Raw genomic sequence first — 15,613 nt, 5'->3', positions numbered from 1 at the left:
GGTTGGGTTTAGGCAACAAAAGCACTTTGGTTAAGCTTAGGGGAAGACTGTGGTGTGGTTTAATACAGGAAAAGTTCACTGTCATTTCAAAACTGTAGGGCACTCTCGCCCCATATACTGTATGTCAGCAGACAATGATTTGGAGGAGAGGGATCGAGAGGTGCTGCTGTACATAAATGAATCATTCAACCCTGTCTCTTAAAAATCACAGATATAAAACAGTGTTGCAGTAGCAAATCTTTTTGTGGGAAATTCAGTGCAGCCAGATTATATTCTTCTCAGCAAGAGAACATTTGTATTAGATGTACAGCATCTGCAAAATGTTTGCAGTCAACATATTTCGTTGTTTCCATCACAATGTCCACTCCTGGCAACTCTGTGTTTATGCCATGTTAACTTAAAAGACTTGGTCAAGGTTTGGAAAAGACTGTGGTCTTGGCTAGATGTTTGAAAAAGTCAACTTTGATTTGAAGCACAGGATTTTTACTTTTTCAGTTTTAACAACACATGGGCCACAGGGTGCAAACCCCAGCCTCTGGTGTAAATGTCCTGCATCGTACGCCCCTACCTCCTCCCTACAACCTCCATGGAACACAAGAGCGTTCCACTTTCTCAACTGGCAAAATCATTGCTACTGAATGTAATCAAGGCAGCAATTATGTTTGTTTGTCCAAAATATATTTGGCCAAGCAAATTAGTACATACACATATTTTACAGGAGACACTGTGGAGTTACAGGAAGGCTTTGAAAGACAAGATTTTTTGTGTTGTACTTTATTCATCGTTAGACAGTGTTGTAGATTGTTAAAGAAGCTGTCATATCAAAGAAATGCTCTATAAACATATAGAAACGTTGTAAGTTTTTATAACCATGACATGAGCTAATCTGTGACCCTCCAACCTAGTGGTCCCATGTATGCATGAATGGGCTGTGAATGAGAGCTTTCAGTTCTGTCCCCGGTCTTTATCTCTACCATCTCCCCTCTCTCAGTGCTGCTGGAAAGACATACAGTGAACATATTGTGTATGGGTATACATATTTTTGGCCCATTTCATAGATGAAAATGTATGAAATTGGCCTAAATAAATAATCTGTGGAAATATATGTCAGATGTCACAGGTGTCACTCCAGAAGTGTGTTTCTTAAACTATGGGTTGGGCTCTAACATGGGCTGCCAGTCTCACAGGATCCTAAATGAACATGAATACTGGTGAGACTTATATAGAGAGAACCTACAGCCACACTGAAGGGACACATTTTGGGCCTTTAAGGTGGATCTCTGTAAAATCTAGAGATCAAAACAATTCAAATTCATTTATTAATGTGATGTAGCAGAGACAGCTGAAATTATTCCCAGAATTTCAAATGATCAAATAAAAATTCTTTGAGAATGAACACCTGCAACTGTTTAAAGCCAGGCTACAAAGAAATGTTTTTATTTTGATTTGCCGTGAGACAACCAATAACCAGAAAAACTGATTGTGATTCTCTGAGTCAACATGTTTAACAAAGCCATGCAATGGAAACATCTGTGAAACCAGTGTGGTGGAACCAATCTTAATACAGCAGTTTTTATTTTTACAGTTATCATGCGTGCGTTGTTTTGAAGAAAATGTGGAAGAATTAAAGTAGAAAAAGTAAATATGGAAGTAGTTTGGTACTGTAGTGAGTCACTGTGCAAGTCCTAAAGCTCTCAAAACATCAACATGGCCCCAGAGTTGATATTGATGCCACGGGGGGGGGCATTTGTATACACCAGCAGCATGTAAATTATTTGAAATTAACAAGGTGATTTGAGGAATATTACTGATTATAGGGATATGTCATCTCTTGTTCCGTAATGCAGTGTGTTTTTTTTTTTTTTTTCTGTCTGACATAAACTAAGACTAATGCATTGCTTGGTACTAATTATTAGCAGAGCGAGAGAGAGGCATTTGCCACAAATCACCTGGCATATTTAAGCCTCACTGTTCATGTAAGTTGCCAAAGGCTACATCATACATGAGGCCCAATATCTGGGACATGCACACCTTCTGGAACATAGTTTTCAGTTCCTATACTTTCTGCCTCTTTCCAGGGCATCAATCATTCTTAATTCAAGATGTCTGAATTTTGTTTTGGCAGGCCCCCCCCCCAAAAAAATATGAAACATGTTCTTGTTATGGTGGAATGGTGCTCATGTGAAATGTTTGCAGAATGGTATTTGCCTTAAATTCATCTTTTTTATGTTTAAGACATATGACCTTTCAAAAAAAGAGAGTAAAAATGGTGTAATTGTTTTATCTTGTGAAAAATGGCGTAGCGTGGTAGTATATAGATGAACATATTTGATGAAAACCCACCATTGTCTCTACTATTAGAGTTAAGTTAAAATAGTAAACAGTGTAAGGTCATAGACAAGTCACTTTTCAGTTCTTTGCATCTCTAGTTTTTTTGTGCCGTCATCAGTCACAACAATATTTTCATTATTTTAATTCAACTCTTCAAATACACACTCCATCCCCCAAAACACAATGAAGCCTTTAGGAACATGACAGAATTGACTGTTTGCCTTCTATTTGAGTTTGTGTATGTGTGTGTGTCTGTGTCAGTGTGTGTAGTTCTATGTCCCTTTGAAGTTTTGAAGTCCGCCCTCCCTTCTGTGGCCCTACATTGTGTTGAACAGCTCCATTTGTCCCACCTTAATCCCCTGACGTAAACTCACATAAATCAAGCTGAGTTGTTTCTAAACGTGAGCAGGCTGGAAAACTCTGCCTCTGTCTCTCTAGCTCGCTCTCATTTCCAACCCCCCATGCAGAGTTGAAGGGCTGCTGGCTATTCGTTTAGCTTGACCACCTATATTGATGAGGATTAAAATAAAAATAAATGCAATGTGGCTTTTGCATAGTAGCTGTTGACCATTCTCTCACAGGAACTCTTAGATTATTTAGAGAACCTAAATTAGGAAAGCGCACCCAAACTCCAAGAAACAATAAAATGTAAGTCAGTATTTTTCTAATTAAACGCACCATAAACAACTAAATACAACATAAAAGCAGATACATTGCTTGCCACTTTTTGAAAGGTCCAAAAAGCTTGATAGTCGTGATACTAGAGTGACTAAGCAGACACAATTCACTCACATTTACCAAGAAGATTCATTTAAAAGGTTATTAAATGTTAATATTGCACAGTAGTACCCCCTACTACCTACCCCCCTGCTTTTCTGTGGCAGTTATATACACTTATTAGTTCTAGAGACGGTGTAGCATCATGGCACCCATAGTGCATCTAGGCCACCCTCTCTCTATCGATGGCTCTGGGCCAGATTAAAGTGCCAGGGCTCATTGTTTACACAGCTCCGTGGTGCCACGGCTGAGCAGGCTCAAACAATGGGCCCCTGCTCCCCTTTGTCAGAGTGAGGGGAAGAATGGAGACCTCTTGACATGGCAACCTGAAGCCTCAATGCCCCCACTTCACCTAGCTGAGAGGGTCAGAGTGAGAGAGACAGGAAAAAGGGAGAAGAGGGGAAGTTAAAAGATAAGAAAGATGGAGAGCGGAGAAATGAAAATGGAAGAGGGGAAGGAAGGAGATATAATGATATGTGTGTGTGTTGGGGGGGCGGGGGGAGTGAATGAAGACTGATCAAAAATACAGGAAGCGCGATAAAGAGGTAGAAAGAGCTTTGATAAAATGAACATGTTGTATCATGTTTGTTTAATATGTACACAAAACGAAATAGAAAAACATTTTATGGTTTCACAGATAGTTACATGCTGTAACTACTACTTCAGGACATAGCACGAAAACAACATGAGCATTGTGAAACTATGCCCCCTGCCTGAGCTCAGTGTGTGTTTACGAGTGTGTTTGTCATCATGAGTTGATGTTACAGGATGGGGCGGCTTCTCCTCTTTGTCCTATGGCCTCCATCACTTTTATTTCTATATTAAAATTATAGTTAGTCATATAGAACTTGATTTTACTTTTCTTTATGACACAGTGCAGTTAGAGGCATAGTAAATGTCTTGTTTCCATCTGCTTGCAGTAAAACTCATCATTAGCATTCAAAAGCGGAGGTCATCACTTCTCTTTCTTGTTCTGCTTGCAGGTCACTTTCTCGGCAACAATACAGTCATTGATGTGCTTCGTCGCCAGGGATACGAAGTGGAGCACACCCCTGCTGGGCAACCCATAAACAGGTAAATTTACTGCTAAAATGCCCTTAAACACACACTTGCGCGCACACACACACACACACACACACATACACACACACACACAGTTGACACAGTGTATTTTGTGATTTATTATGGCAATACGTGGTGCAAATGTAACTAATCCCCTAATATTATATGAGCTTCTAATTTTACAAAATTGCTGAAATGTATCTTTCTGAAATCAAAAGCTTGGTTTTTTAATAATCATTTTACTTTTATGCAACACAGACCTTGCTTTTTTCTCTCTTAATAAAAATAATTTAAAAAAAATTCCAATAGCTCTCTCCAGAGCTACAGAACTCCAACTCGCTGAATTTCTTCTTTGACTAATATCCAGAGTTAAACTGCCAAAAATCCTTTAAATACTTAAAACTGCATAGTAATGATTTGGTAATTGTGCCACAGAACACAGGAAATGGTGAATAGCTTTTGACTGATTTAAGTTCAAGCCAATCAACACAGAATCTTTCAAAATCTGAAAATGATTTATGATGACAGACATATTTCAAAGAGACAAATATAAGGGGGTTATCTGTTCAGCTCTTTCTCTGTTCCAGGAAGTTTTATGAACTGGTTTGAGATTATATAATTTTGAGGTAATATTTCTCCATAGAAAGCAGAAGAAATATTTGAGATATGAGAAGACAGGAGAGACTGAGGAAGAAAGAAGCGTTGGATTTAGAACAAGGCAGAAAATATTATGTTTCACCATAGTTGTTGCACATTTCAATTTCTTCTGAAAACACAAGTCTGTAAAACTCGAAAGCCCATATTTTATCACTTAAATGGGTATAAGGTTTCATGTCCAGGCCACATTTTACAGTGCAACTGCTGCCTCATGTCCCTGACAGCAGTATATATTTCTCTCAACTTTTTCACTGACTGTATTTCAAATCTGAAATCATTTTCCAAGTAAGCGCAACTCCTCAGTTTGGTCTGTGTTCATTTGCGGACTCCAAAACAGATGTTTAAGTTCTGCTTCAGCCCTTATGAGAAATGTGTTGTCTGCAAATAATCAGAAACTGCACTCAGTAGTTATCTGTTGAGTAATTCTCCTTTTTTGAGGGCTCATTCACTCCAAATGTCCCTAAACAGGGATATTTATCTCATCATATCACTTTGAAGTTTGTCATAGTTTTATTCATTTACGTGCCCTATTGAGACTGGGGAGTTCATTATTTTGGCTTTTTACTGGCAATGAACCACTAATCTGCTAATCACATAAGAGGCTCATTTTAGTGTGGAAGCTGGTGATCACTAAAACGAAAATAAATAGCCAGGCCCAGACCACTACTGAGAAAAGAAAGTGTTTCAGCTGTGTTTTAAGTTGTGCACCTCACACGCATCTGACAGAACAGATATACTTCTGCTTTAATCAATCCTACTGTCTACACAGGCTCCAAAACAGCACAAGTTCTACTCATCCTACACGCCTGTAAAAGTGACCTGAAGAGTATTTTTTTTACACTTTAAGTCTATTTTCCTGTGTTTTTATGGCATTTGAATGTGTAATGGGCTCTGAGCACTTCCAAAACACTGCTGACCTACGCTCAGTACTCTGCCTGAACACCTCCTATGTAGACAGACTGAGCCCCAGAGCTGCTGCTGCTCTGCCAACATACTGCCCACACTGTGCCTTCTATTTAGACACTGTGTTATACTGATAAAAAAAGAGGCATCAAACATTTTTAAAGGCATACACTTTGACTCTGATATCACAATATAATCATCTCCACCCCCATTCTAAAGTAGGTGCAACACAAATGAATATTAGATGAAAGTTGTTTTGATGTATTTTGTGCAGTCAGTATTCTATGAAAATTGCCTTTTACCTTGTGAGACATGCTGGAAAACATTTCCAACTGAACTTTTTCTCTCAAACATTTATTATGAGCCCAGTTTGATCTGACCTGCTATTCTCCACCCATACTGTGGAGACTGCATGATAGCAGCTGTGAATAGAAAATCACATGACACGTAACACACACAACTTTGGCAGCTGTGTCCCACGGGTTCTTTGTTGCAGTATTGAAGCAGTTGGTGTCTGGGTACAACACAGTCCTGCGGGAATAAAAAGTTTGATTTCAGCCCTCTCATTGAGTGTTGAGCATTTGAAAAGAAGCAAAACTGAATCCATGGTCATCCACTGATATATGCAGAATGTGGCCTAAATCAAAGCTTTTGCTCAGCCCTGGTGTGGTGAAACATTGTGTGGGTGAGTTGTTTATTATTTATTAGGGTTTATTTGAGATGTTTGAGATATCAAGCATTATTTTCCTTTTGTTAAATGAATACAAAGCTACGTGACCATCTTGTCATCAGACACCACAAGGCACAGTATCTCCCAATAGGGATCTCTTGTTTGGATTTTCTGTTATAGCAACAACAAAAAAAAGCATCCATTGATGTTCTTTGGGATTTTCGCATGTCTTCTGCTGTTTCCACTAAATAGATCGTTCCACAGATAAAATCTGACAAAACCCCCACTGGCCACCAATGAAGAGTTGTTGAAAAGGCCAACCCAGGCAGGACTCCTACCTCCTGCTGTGACGCATGTAGTGCAGTCTACCATGGCACGCTGCGGGTGGCTATCTCACTGCAGATCTATGTTCTTGTTCTGTGAGTGAGTGAGTTAGTGAATCTAATCTCACACACAAACCCGGTGTTTGATGCAGGATTATGAGCCTGAAATGAACACGCATTTGACCCATTCATACACAGCAGCTGCCTTGGGTTAATTCCTGGAATTCAACATTCACACAGGACTTGGGTCTGCAACTGTAGGTCCAAAACTAAACTGTAGAGTTATACCAAAACTTATATAAATATATCTGAATTAAATATATTCTGTTGAGGTGTATTAGCTGTCTTTATGATCAGTATGAGTTCATTCCAGGTCTGGTCTGAAAATTTGTGCATGTATGTGTGTGCATCTTCATGCATGGTGATTGTTACTGACCTCATTAGAGATAGCCAGCAGCTCATCAGAAGCACAAATGTTTTTAATCAAAAAGATGAATTTTGGTTTTACGCTCATACTTCCCTTTCTGGACCTTTAATTTGTTTTTCCAGAAAATCTTGGATATGTTCTCTATTAGACTGTGTACTGGTTCTTGGAACACCTACAACATCCTGTTCTTACATGGCAAGAATTCCTCCTTTTTTGTCTTTTCCTTTCTGTTCCTTTCCTCTCATTTCCATTGCTTTCTTTTCCCTAAAGTTTATTTGGCTGGGCTTGCACCTGTCCTTTCTTCAGTGGAAGTGCCCCCTATGTCAATAGCACATCCACACTCAACCAGTCAAATTAAAAGAATACTCCAGAGAAATTTGTTTGTAGCTTGTTGCTTTGTGGACGACTAGTCAGTTTGGATTCACACTAATGGACAAAGGAAGCTAAAAGTCACAGCAAAAAACATTTTAAAACGTATCAAATCATCCATAGAAACCACTCCTGCAGTATAATCCATCTCCCTTCCATTAATCCATTTGTTCAAGATCTTATAACTCACAGCCAGCTAATATTTAAAAGATACAAGATTTTGGTAAAGACTTCCTTTAACGGTCAGATGTGCAGAACCTCAGGTGGGATACAATCCTAAAATCCTCATCCTGAGGTAGGGTGGCTCATTTTCCAAACCAAACTCAGTGAATGTATGTGTGGGCATAAATTAGTCTCATTTTTTACAGGATTACAGAGTAAACAGCACATGCTGTGATAAAGTGCCTCTCTTGCTTCTCTCTTTAAAAAGTATCTAACGTTCCTGTGATGTGTATCGTCCAGGAGATCGATCATCTAGACCAGAGTCTGAGGACCACTACGATGAATCCCCTCTCCTGGAGCCTTTCCTCCATGAGCTCCCCCACAAAGATGAGGATCAGGGCCATCCCCTGGAGGATGATCTGTTACCCCACATGCTCCTGCCACCAGATAGCCTGGAGCTGCTGGAAAAAGCCGAGAGGAAGATGCTGAAGAAAAAGAGGAGGAACAAGCAGAAGAAGCAGCGGCACCGGCATTTCAACGACCTTTGGGTTCGCATAGAGGAGAGGTAAGAGGAAAGAAAGAGGAATGAAAAAATGAGGGTCCATGGGGGTCATGTTTCTCTATGTATTTGTCACGAATGACTTGTCTCTTTTATTGTGATAAAGGGATGAGGGGAAATGTAGAAAAGGTGAGATGAAAGGCCAGACATGAAGACAAAAGGAAAGAAAAGAATGTAATGGTTTTAGTTCAGGGAAGACAGATAGAGGGCATGTGACAGCGAGGGAGAGGAAATTGGAATGTATCATGCAGTTTTGGCTTTCGAATAAAACTGGCGTGGTGCCGCAGGCTCAAACAGCCACCATATCGTATCACCATACCCTTCATGAAGCCTGCACACACTTCAACACATACACACACACACACCCTGCAGTGTGGTGTAAGTCCAAACTAGTTTGTAGCTGGTATAAGTGTCTTGGAAGTGAAAATAGCAGCCTGGGAATTCCTACTAAGTATCCGGTTTTGGTCTCACAGTAGCTCCAGGCAGGGACTAACCGGACAACAAAACAAGCTCACCTTTCAGACAAAAAGGAGACCTCCGCATAAGGTGTGGTCCACTGTGCTGAAAATTCCCCCGGCTGGTTGTAAGGGCAAAATGTTATATTTTTGTGGATGTGATTTTGCACGTGGGCAGGGAGCAGAAAAAGTGAATTTGACCCTCCATCCATCCATTCATTTTCTACACCCACTTATCTTGTTCAGAGTTGGAGGCTATCTCAGCATGTATCTGTGAGATGCATAATCTACCAAAGGGCCAACACATATGAACAGACAACCACATTCATTCACACTTTCGGGCAAATTAGAGTTTCCAGTTCACCCGCCGACTCACACATCTTTTCACTGTGGGAGGAAACCAGAGCAAGTGAAGGAAACCCTCGCAAACAGAAGGAGAACATGCAGTCTTCATACGTAAGCCACAAACCACTGAACCATCAGACCAACCCCTCACTGACTAATAATTGTAAATATATATTTTACAGCTAAAACTCCTTCAGCTCATTTAAAGTCATACCTCATTGTCTCCAATACTCTTGGGGGAAATTGAATTAAGGGCACATTTATCAGCCTGAAAGTCACGTCTAAGAATGCTTTTGGGCAAAATCACCTGAGTCAGCTCATATTAATGAGGTTGAAACTCTAACTCATTTACCCCGCACTTTAAACATTAGAATATTTTTTGTAGCTATGTATATCCAGTTCTGCTAAGAAATACAGCCAGAAAAGGAGATTTTGGTTCTTAGTGAAGGATTAATCAGATTAAATCTGTATGATCTTTTATTTCCTTTTCTTTTGTCTTCCTCCTGAATGAGCGTGTGTTTGCATGCTGAGTCAGTGGGGCCTCCCGGACTCCTTGTATTTACTTAATTTGTGTGGAACATAGAGCTTGTTTACTGTGGCTAATATTAATATTATACAGATGAAGATTTGGACTGTTGACACAGGAACATAAACCATGGCCCTTTCATTGCTGTTGCTACCATTAGACATGTCATTTGAGCACAATATTTGAAATCTGAGGTCATCATTCCTAAAATGTCTATACATGTCCTGAATCTGGCCTTGCATCCCATGTGCCTTGGTTTTATTTCCCACTGCTCTTTCTCTTACCCTTCCCCCTTCACACATACACTTTATACAGCTTTAGATTCTCTTTATAGCAGATTGAATTTGGCAGCATGAAAGCTCAGTGCTCAGCACAGTCATCTCATAGTAACAAGCTCCAGGATTTGACATTCAGCCCTACTTCGTTCTGTGTGTGTCCCTTGCTTTCTTCCCACAGTCCAAAGACATGCAGATCAGGTGAACTAGAGACTTCAAACTGTTTGTTGGTGTGAATATGTTAGCCTGAAAGTGTTGATAGCCTGACAGCCTGGCCAGTGGTTAGATTCTGTCAAGGTGATCCTCTGTGAGCAGATGACAAGTTGCATTGGAGGAGTGCGGTGCATTAGTGCATCCATCTCCAGCATCTTAAGACTTTTGGCAGATGATCAATTTAGGTCATGTTGATAGAGTCAGTGAATTATGGGCGTTGATGCTGTGGGACCCTCGAGCAGAGTCCACTGGGTGTGGACAGACCACTCGGGAAACAAACAGGAGCAATTAGAAATTAAATAGAAAAAGAAATGAAAATAAAGTCTGGTGTTGCAAACTTTTTTATTTCCATTTAGTCTGCAATTACACCAATGATTTCTAAATGGTGATTGTCACATGGTAATAAATGGTTGCAGTCTTACAGGGTTTGGAAATTATTAGGAATAATTGCGGCTAACCCGCAGGTATGGTTTCGCAAAATTGGACGCGTGCAGGACTCTGCCCTTAAGCATGTGGTGATTTTTTACCCCAGTATGAACATGCTATTTTTCTATGTACAGTATGGACTACTTCAAATTGGTAACGGAAAGAAAAATCCAACTATGTAGCGTCTGTTCTTCACAGGAGAACAGAGGAGGTTTGTGAACGTTTGTGTACATTATGTCTGCAGAGATGTTTTCTCTCTTTCTGAGCGAGCCTGCATTTCGAACAGGGAGGAAACAGACTGTTTGTGTACACATGTTACGAAGTGTACACGGTGCACGTCTTTGTATATTTTAATGTCTGAAAAGGTGGCCGGGTGAGAAAAGGAGAGAGGAAGACCAAAAAAACAGAAGCAGCTACAGCGCCACAGTTCTCTGTTGTGTTTGATGCATGGCCACAGAGTGATGTGTCACACCTGGTTTCCCTGCGTCTCTCCAGGCCCTCAAACCTAAATAAACTTTCTTCATAACCTAAAAATTACCCAAGGCTTTCTCTCAACATGTAAAGACCTACTTGAATATTTTTTTTGAAACTTGTGAGCTTGTCACTGATATCTATTGTGTTATGCAGGGATTGTCTCATTTCACTGACTTTTAGTATTTTAACAATCTTGTTTTGACTGGAATTTAATTCTCCAAACTTTTCCAACGTGTCCAGCTTCGGAGACTGCAGTCGGCCATCCAAACTCAAGATCATTTGTCCACAATGATCCCTCTAAGCATACTCTCATTTATGTCTGCAGGCAGACATAGTCAGGATGAGAAATAATGATGGAAATTTAGGGCTGGGACGTGATTTAGTTTCTGTTCTGATATTATGAAAGACTTGTTTTCATTTTTCTTAACGTTGAAACATTTTTCCCACTAAAACATAATCCAGTAAAATGGAAACACTGTCTTGCAGTCAGTTTTCTTTAATATTGAATGTTGTAATGCTGTGTCAAATTGCCATCGCAGCCCACTGGTATCTGGAGATCCCAACTTCAGGAACTTGTGTGTTTGTTTTGCCTGGCCACGTCCCAGTCAAAACCACACGAGCACCGCAGGCTCGGCATCAAACAGGAGAGCAGAAATGATTTAATTGCCAGACTTGTTTAGAAAAGGACAGATAAAGAGAGAAATAGAGACAGCCAAACATGGGCAGACAGAATATGTAATATGAAGAGAAGAAGGGAGGAAAAAAAGAAAGTAAAAACTTGCATGCAGTTGGTTTATAGCCATGAGCTGATCAATGAGGTGCACGCCCAGGGGATTTATGTCATTAAAGTCTCTTGCAGTACAGTAGATTCCAATGTCGAGAAATTTTCCTTTTTAGCTTTCATCATCATTAATATTTCCATTGTTTACTTCCTGCAGTCTGCATATTTTCTCAGGCAGTTGTGGACAATATGTAGAGAGGCCTGTTCTTCTGCAACTACGACAACAGGATTTTCCCTTTAATCCCAAAGAACAGCATAGTGGCTCAGCTGTACACACAGTGCTGCATGTTTAAAAATGTTAAGGAAATTAGTCTGGAAATAAGAAGGTCTTAGACAGTGTGCTGTAACTTCAGAGTATGCGGAGGTTTTTGAGTTTAGCTCAGAAAATGATTACGCAGTGCTTGTTTGGACTGTCTCAATGCATTTTTGAAACCTAAAATTGTAAACTGGGCACTAGTGTTTGATATATGAATTACAATCAATGTATTGATTATGCTCACAACGTACATGAATTGGCTCCTGATAGCTTAAAGCTCCTGAAAACTTTGTGTCAAAGTATTTTTCCATAACATAAAATAATCATGAGAATATAAACAGTCAAATTTAAAGTTAGGGGAAAACATTCCAAAATCAGTTTAAAAAGAACTGTCATCACATTATTATTTATATGTTGCTATATCCTAACTGGGGCAAAGAAGTATTTGACATCATTTTTGCAGCTGAACCCCACCCACCTCAAACCAGTGAAGAGAATGCAGGCAAAAAAGGAGATACAAAAAGTAAACTAGAAAATGCGTGTGAATGCTGAGAGCTGAATCGATCGCTGAAGCAATGCTGAAAATGGCTGAAATTAGCAGAAAGAAAGGGTAGATGCAGAAGCTGAAAGTTAAAACCAATAGCTGAAACATTAGTTTGAATAGCAAAAGTGCAGACAAAGTTGAACATTTTAGAAAGTAGAAAGAGATGAAGAAAGTTGAATCAAGACACACTTCTTAATCAGATTCTTCTTATTTATTCTCTTGTCTTCTCTCCACAGTACTATGGTCCAGTCCCCGCCTCCCCCCCTGGTCCGCATCATCAATGGTTACATCACAGTGCAGCCGCCTGACAGAGTCCACAGCCATTACAACTACCACCACATACCTTCAGCCTCACCTGCCTCCGCTTTCACATCGTCTTTACTTGTCTTCTTCCTCTGCACATTGCTTACAGTGATCCCACAGATGTGGACTGCATTCCCTTAGTTTACAGTCAGCCTTCTTGAGTATAGACTTATTGGGTTTCATGTATCAGCTCATGTAACACTAGGTCTGATCATGTATCATAAGACCTAGAAGAGGCTGCGAAGAGTCCAGAGACTGTTCACAAAAAAGCACAGAGAAAAGATATGAAATCTCCATGGATGGTGGGTTAGATAAAGTTTGTGTTGTCGGGGACGGAACAGTAAATCATGTCAATAGAGCATGTCTCTTACAAATTGAGGCCTTCATGAGCATGTAAGTGCATATACGCTGAGGTTTCTTGGAACATTAAGGTCGCATAAGGTTTCAGTTATTTTACATAACCAGCAGGAGCGAGTATACGGTATGCAGCATGAAAGAAAAGTGAATGCTCACAAACAGGAAGTATTGTTGGGCATCTCACAGACATTACACAACCTGTCGGTTCTCTTATGGATTACATTGTTTAAGTAGACACTCATCATTCAGCATTCACTGCCTCTGAGAATATGAGCTCTCACTCACGGTGACTGTTCAGTGAATGGACACGAGAACATGAAAACCATTGCTGAATATCAAATACCTTCAGTAAGTACAACTGGAACCATATGTCCTTTGTATGAGTGTGTGTGTGTGTGTGTGTGTGTGTGTGTGTGTGTGTGTGTGTGTGTGTGTGTGTATATGACAAAGTCTATCAGCTCTTAAACCCCCTGGCTTTGCAAACAGGTGTTCCTCTTCAGAACTTAATATATTCTTCCATTTTAGAAGAATGTTGCATAAAAGAGGGAAAATTGTACATATTGTTTCTAAATATTATAGATGTATTTTAGAATTATAAAAAAAATGGAAATTATCAAAAGTTTTGTTGTTGTTTATATAAATATATAAATAGATATGCAGTATATTTTTGAAAAGAATTCAGGAACTAACCACCATAGCCTGTGCGTCATGTGTCTCACTGAAATGAAATTTTTGGAAGGGACAGGTGATTGTATTGTACTATACGTATCAGTGTTATCACTCGCTTTGCTGTATGTGTCTGCTGAGAGGATTCATGTTAATGAGTGCCTGTTATTTTACATAGAGACCATTGGATTAATTTATTTAACTACTATAGTTTTGCTGTAGACCATATGAAATATTCCTTGTTTTTTATGTTTTTTTTGTCACCACAATGTCCAAATGTGTTATTTCAAATGTTTTCAAGTATGATTTCAAATGCTTATGATGGTAATGATACCTCCGTTTTAAATACACAAAGCTGCCTACACAGATAGACCACATACAGCATAGTGCTTTAAGCCTTTCACATTTCATATATGGCATGAGATAAGTGTAATAGTATTACCATGACAACAATAAACTATTTATCTAGATTAAAATCTGATCTTAATGTTCATGCTTGGCTGCAGAGTAAATCAAAGAGACTTGCATTAGTATAAACCGCTTTATGCCTATTTAGTTGAGATTGTGTATTGGTGCATGCACTTAAGTGCTTCTCTCATAATATGGGATGGTACTAGATAAGATAGATAAGCAAGGATGATGGGTGGACTACTCTGCTTGTGCTTGCCTGCCTGTGAAAGTGGAATTCAAAGGCAGTTTACCTCAGTGTCATTTCTGATACTACCACTAGGTGTCACCAAGTGAGACATTCAAATCCTATCAATAGACGCTTTAAACTATTAGCTTAACTGCATGTATTTGCAAATAACATGAATAACATAGTCATCATCCACACAGTAAATATTTGAAAGCAAAAGCAGATTTAAAAAACACACTTACATAAAACACATGTTCGGACTTCATGAAAGTCTCACCAGGAAAGCCAGTCAAGTTCATTTATACTCCAAAGTACCTCTACTTGCCCCAGTGTATGTTTACATTATAGAAGATAAATGCACACGTCACATAAAGACACTTGAAGATTAGTAGTTGTTGACACAAGTAGTTCGGTATCACAACAGCATTACACTGATGGTGTATTCTGGCTGTCTCAAACACACACACACTGCCCTCCTGCCCTGACCTAGGGCTGGTGGCATGTTTATGTGAGGTTAATGTGCTGTGATAAGGCTTCCATTAGAAGCTGTTTGATGTGTGCATGTGGTCCGCCACAAACAAGGCAGCTGCTTCGCCAGCATATGTCGTCCCTGAAGGAAACAAACAGGAAACCAGAGCTAACGGATTCTTTAGATGTACAGGAAATGAGGGTTAATTGATTTGTTATGTCAACAGGAAAAGAAAGCTAATTGACTTGTTAGTTTGTGCTTTGATTTAGGAGTGGCTGTGTGCTGGAAGAGGTCATCGAGGGCTGCGTATGACGGATGCGTATGAGCAATGTTAAGACAGGAAGAGAGGATTTCTCTGTATAAATGAGGTGTGAGGTATGGGAGGTAAGTGACCTCAATACACAAAGCAAAGGATGTTATTGAATGATTTCCCAAACAGAGGGAGCAGTTGTAATGTAAAGCCACTGGTTGCATGCAGAGTCCAGGCAATGTCTTTGGTGAAAGGAAATCTGGGAACTGTAATAAAATCACTAATTGAGTTTGATGGTGAAAGCTGATATAACACAAACGTAAATTATTGCACATGATAACCAAATATCTGCTGGCATAAAGTGACCATAACACACGGATCATATGTATTTCTAAC

At 39.6% G+C, this 15,613-nt stretch overlaps 1 protein-coding gene across 1 annotated transcript in view; it reads left to right on the top strand.

Moving 5' to 3' along the window:
- Window positions 1-14,354, top strand: part of trabd2a (TraB domain containing 2A) — a 56,863-nt gene extending 42,509 nt beyond the window's left edge. The window contains exons 5-8 of the mRNA XM_051072855.1: window positions 4,092-4,182; window positions 7,457-7,461; window positions 7,985-8,246; window positions 12,772-14,354. Coding sequence (XP_050928812.1) covers window positions 4,092-4,182; window positions 7,457-7,461; window positions 7,985-8,246; window positions 12,772-12,979 — 566 coding nt within the window. The 3' untranslated portion in view covers window positions 12,980-14,354. The remainder of the gene's footprint in view (window positions 1-4,091; window positions 4,183-7,456; window positions 7,462-7,984; window positions 8,247-12,771) is intronic.
- The last annotated feature ends 1,259 nt before the right edge of the window (window positions 14,355-15,613 follow it).

The sequence above is a fragment of the Lates calcarifer genome, linkage group LG9, assembly GCF_001640805.2.
Source record: "Lates calcarifer isolate ASB-BC8 linkage group LG9, TLL_Latcal_v3, whole genome shotgun sequence".
Classification (NCBI taxonomy): Eukaryota; Metazoa; Chordata; class Actinopteri; family Centropomidae; genus Lates; species Lates calcarifer.
The sequence above is the reverse complement of the archived record's forward strand: the minus strand, read 5'-3'. Positions and strand labels throughout refer to the sequence as shown.